The following is a 4,787-nucleotide window of genomic DNA, read 5'->3' as shown; positions in this document are numbered from 1 at the left end:
TATATATGCTGTATATACATATATTAGAGGTGCAACAATACATGTAGCCGTATTGAACCGTTCAATACAGCGCTTTAGGTTGTTTACACACTTGTATCGAACAATACCGATTTTTTTATTATTTGATCAACTTGTCTTCTGAAGATGCTCTGTGTTGAAGGATCAGTGGATCTGTGTTCGACTACTCCACCTAGGCTGTATTTTTGAGCTCAGATCCACTGAGAAACTTGCTGTTTCAGCAACATTTAATTTAAAAACTGTACTTTTGAGGTTAAACAAATGTACATAATTAATTAAAATAAATTCCAAGTTAAAAAGGGCATGGAAATTTTTCTTTTTTTGTATCGAAAAAATATCGAACCGTGAGACTAAAGTGTTGAACCGAACCGAATCGTGAATTCTTTGTATCGTTGCAGCCCTTCTAACTTCATACATTTAATTTATCAGCTTTAAACATACTAAAGTCGTTTTTTTTATTTTACTGCCACATACCTCAGCCTTTCTACTGCTGAGCTTTTGTGCCATAAAAATGTTGAAATCTCAGAGCATTAAAACAAGTTTGTTTGTCACCTAGCTAGTTAGATTTAAGCTTCACTTGGCCCTTTTTTTTGCAACCATCTGGATACTGCAGCTGTGGAGATTCCACCACAATGGTTTGAAAGTGAAACTGTTGCTCGGACAGAACTCGACTGACGCACACAGCGCAGACTAGTGGTGTGGAGGAAAACTATTAACAACTATAAATATTGTAGAATAATCAGTTTAAATACTTAGCAGAAAAAAATCATTTCAGTTCAGACAAAACAAGGAGATACACCAGAAAAGATGCTCGTTTTATCTTGTTAGAAAGCATTGATATGAATGAGACAAAAAGCGTTAGATCAATACAGAGCATTCCTCAGATCCTTAAAACCTTCTCAAAACTTCCTGCTAATTGTAAAAAAACAAAGTGTTAATTTTCTCCACTTTACACCCACACCTGCAGCAAACATGAATCTAAAACTTTTGTGGTTTTTCACAGGTCCCACCGTCGAGGAGACCCTGTCAGTCCGTATTTTGTCAACTCCGGCTACATCTTCGCCCCCGCCACCAGTGCCAATGACAGCGAGGTCTCCAGCGACGCCACGACGGATGACTCCATGTCGATGACCGACAGCAGTGTGTGAGTTGTTTTTGTTTTAATCAGAAAGCTGTTCGGACAGATTAAACCTGAAAAAAAAGAAAGAAAAGAAAATAGCTTAGTTTCCGTGAAGCTCGCCGCAGCCAAAGCTTTTATTATTTCCAGCGTATCTGACGGAGCCGCAGCCAGATTTCAGTCAACACCTTTCCAGGAAAACGTCCAGGGGTGTGAAGAAAAATATTTGGCCTTGTAACTCAACAGGCTGAGCTTTTCTTGGGGCCGGGGGACCGCATGTTGAGGAATAATGGCATGTAATGTATTTTAATTATCCTCTCCGATTGACTCCAGGTAATTCTGCTAATGTGTAGTTGTTGCTGAAGGCCTCTGGGGAGATAACTCTGGGAAAGTCATTATGTCTGAGGACCTTTTGAAGTTTATTCTGATGTGTTGCAGGCTGGAGAGAAGAGAGGGGGAAAATAAGACCGTCTTGATGTGGGTGGGGGCGTTGTCTCTTTTTCCTCAAAGTTGATATGTATCCATCCCACCCACCCTTCTGCCACAACAGACTTTTTTTTTTCTTTTTTGTATTATCTAATCGCTTTTTCCCTTTGAAGAACTGGAGGAGTAGGGTGGGGGAGGGAAATGGCTATTCGGGCCTCAAGACAAACTCATTGAAAAAATGTTGGCAGCGTATAAAAGAAGGCTTACTCACATGGTGGGTCGGTTTCCTGCCACTGGCCTCTGCGGCGTGCTGAGATCATGTGTCTGCAAGGCTTTCACAGGGGTTACTCATTTCTAGACCCTGTGACAAAACATAAGGGAACCCCCCCCCCCCCCKACACACACACACTGTTTCTCCTCCTCATGGCTACACTGGGTCACCTCTAGCCATAAAGCTTTCTACGGCTCCTTCCCTCCACCTTCCAGAGCTGTGAGCAGGGGTGGTGAGCCTCCGAGTGCACGGCAGTGAGAAAATAAAGTGCACGGAGTATAAAGGGTTTAACTGAATCGCTTTCAGCCTATTGTTAGGTGAGGGGAGCTTAGCGGGATAAGAGGGTGGCTGGCTGCTTTGAAAATGACTTGCACTACTGAATAGGAGATCCCCATAAAGTGACGGCCCACAAAACCATGAAAAAGTTCACGCCTYTTTTCCCTAACCTGGACAAAGCTCCTRGCTGTCAACTCACATGGACTTGGARGGCTCACAAACTTTGGGGTTCTTGTTAGCAAACAGGTTCCTCTGAGCTGTTGAGCTTTGTAAAGAATTTCCCGTGATGCTTCCTGTTTTGTTTTAGTAAAGAATAGTCTCAAATCTGCAGTTTGTAAAGGACTGATTCTTCTTAAAAGAAGCTGGTGATGTCACCAGGCTCAAAATGCTGTAGTAACTATACCAGGCCTGTATGTGGCGCTGCAGCCTGCTATGAAAACACAGCAGAAACAGAAGAAGATGTGGAGATGAGTGTTSGAGAGCAAAAACCAAATCCTTTTTATGGACTAGTGACAAAACAGAACTTGTCTTTCATGTTACATTAAACTCTTACTGACTGGGAATTCAAATCTGTGGACATGATGGACAATTTCAGGCTCCGCATCCAGATAGAGGTGAAGGGAAAGTGTTTTCCTCATGAAGTTTTAAATTAATTCAGAGTAAATTCTTTATGCATAAAACTCTTARTTGATGCATATTGATCTGTTTCTTCAGTAAAGTGATAGAGATGTTTATGATTTAGATCAGGGGTTCTCAAACARTTTGGATCTGGGGACCCCTTACAAGGGTGAAAGAATTTGCAGGGATCRCTTCATAAACGCCATGCTGTGTTTTTTATTTTTTTGTTTTTTGTTTTTTTATCACTTTCATTTTAACCCATAAATGCCATAAGAATGTTATGTTTTGTTTGGTTTAGTATGTTTATTTTACTAGTGCATTGTTCCCCATTTGCATGTTAAAAAAAAACAACAAACAAACAATTTCTTGCAATTATTTGAGGACCTCCAAGTTATGGCACGCGGACCCCTGGGGGTCCTGGGACCCCAGTTTGAGAACCRCTGATTTAGATTATTGTGTGTAATAAGGTTTTAGTCTTTAATCAATGAATTGTTATTGTTTAWTGAAGTAATACAGTATAAAACAGTAGAAGCAGGTAATCTGTCATTCATGGGGTCAAAGGTTAGGCAGATGACATCATAGTTACCAAAAGCTCAAGTTTAGCTCATCTACATGAGAATGCAACAGGAGGTTTAAAATGTTTTCACACTAAATCATTGTTTCCATGTGAACACAAGGCCGAGCAGATAAAAAACTTTGTGTTTCTGCTGTTCCTGTGTGGACAGGCCTCTCACACGGACTGGGTGAAGCTGCCACGTTGAAACAAACGGACTAATTGCTGAACAGTCTCATCTGTCAAAGTCATATTCTTTAAGTCTTTAACAAGGTCTTTGACTCAAATCTTTTTGTCCTTGTACTCAGCTCTCACCCCCACCACCCCTTCAGCCACACACACACATTRGAGGGAGCTATTTGATTAGCGTGTTCCTTTATAGTGCTTAAAAGACACATGGAAAATTTGAATCTCATTTCCGAGATAAAAAAAAAAAACAAGAAGAGACGGTTTGTAGGAAGGGAAGCTGCAAGAAAAGGGGTGTGTGGGGGGATTTTTTTCTCTCTTTTTGCTTATATCTTATTTATGGATTTATTTGGACGCTGGGGAATGCTGCTGCACCAACTTCAAACATTACCTTATCTTACAAACCAGCCTTTTGATGTTGCTGAGATCAGAGGCTCGCTGCAGAGCGCTTGCCAAACGATGATGGCAGTGGGTGCATATGTGCATGAGTGTGAGATTTCAAAGAGGCAGCAGAAAAAGTGGCGTTTGGGCTAGGTCAGACACTTCTGAGCGGCCAAAACGGCCATGATAATTGGCCGAGCTTAAGTGGCAACTGACTGGAAAAGCCAACAGACAGAATGAAAAATGGAGGATGAGATTCTGAGAATTACCGTCTTAATTGTCAAGAGACTTTTAGCGTTTCTCATTATGTCTCTATTTTTGAGACATTTGAGCTGTGCACCATTTGCTAAGCTGCTAAAGGCTTATGTTGGTAAACTGAATGTTAAACTAGCTGCTAAAGTTAGCATCAGTTCCTCTGCCTGTCAGATAAACACAGTGACATCAGTGATAAGACTAAAGAATCTGGCTTTTTAAAGCTCATAAGGAAATTCRTTAGCATAGTTTTATCACTGTCCTACCATGGTTTTAGTTTTGTTGGCTTCTAATAARATAAGTATCTAATAAAGGGTTCAAAATGGATTATTATGGGATGTAAAGGTGCCTTCTAAACATTAGCACAAGCAGTTGTTGCAAAGATAAGCTGAGAAAACCTTGGCTGTGGTGCAAGCTGGTTAAAGGCAGCTTTTGTCTGTGTTTRACATTTCAATAAAAGTAAATGTTTTCTCTCTTTAATTACAGCGATGGGATCCCTCCGTACAAGCTGGGCACCAAGAAGCAGCTGCAGAGGGAGATGCATCGCAGTGTTAAGATCAACGGCCAGGTTACGCTACCCCACTTTCCTGTAAGTCCTACCTCCTAAAACTCCACTTCCTGTATTTATTTATTTATTTGTTTATTTATTTATTTATTTATTCATTTATTTATTTTAAATGTCATATAAT

General features: G+C 40.5%; 1 protein-coding gene across 1 annotated transcript in view; it reads left to right on the top strand.

Annotated features, from left to right (window-relative positions):
• LOC106524605 (axin-2) overlaps window positions 1-4,787 on the top strand; it is a gene marked incomplete at its 5' end in the record, with an annotated part of 52,509 nt that overhangs the window by 38,994 nt on the left and 8,728 nt on the right. The window contains 2 exon segments of the mRNA XM_014018472.1: window positions 1,022-1,162; window positions 4,585-4,687. Coding sequence (XP_013873926.1) covers window positions 1,022-1,162; window positions 4,585-4,687 — 244 coding nt within the window.

This window comes from Austrofundulus limnaeus, unplaced genomic scaffold (assembly GCF_001266775.1).
Source record: "Austrofundulus limnaeus strain Quisiro unplaced genomic scaffold, Austrofundulus_limnaeus-1.0 Scaffold194, whole genome shotgun sequence".
In the NCBI taxonomy this organism is placed as follows: Eukaryota; Metazoa; Chordata; class Actinopteri; order Cyprinodontiformes; family Rivulidae; genus Austrofundulus; species Austrofundulus limnaeus.
The sequence above is the reverse complement of the archived record's forward strand: the minus strand, read 5'-3'. Positions and strand labels throughout refer to the sequence as shown.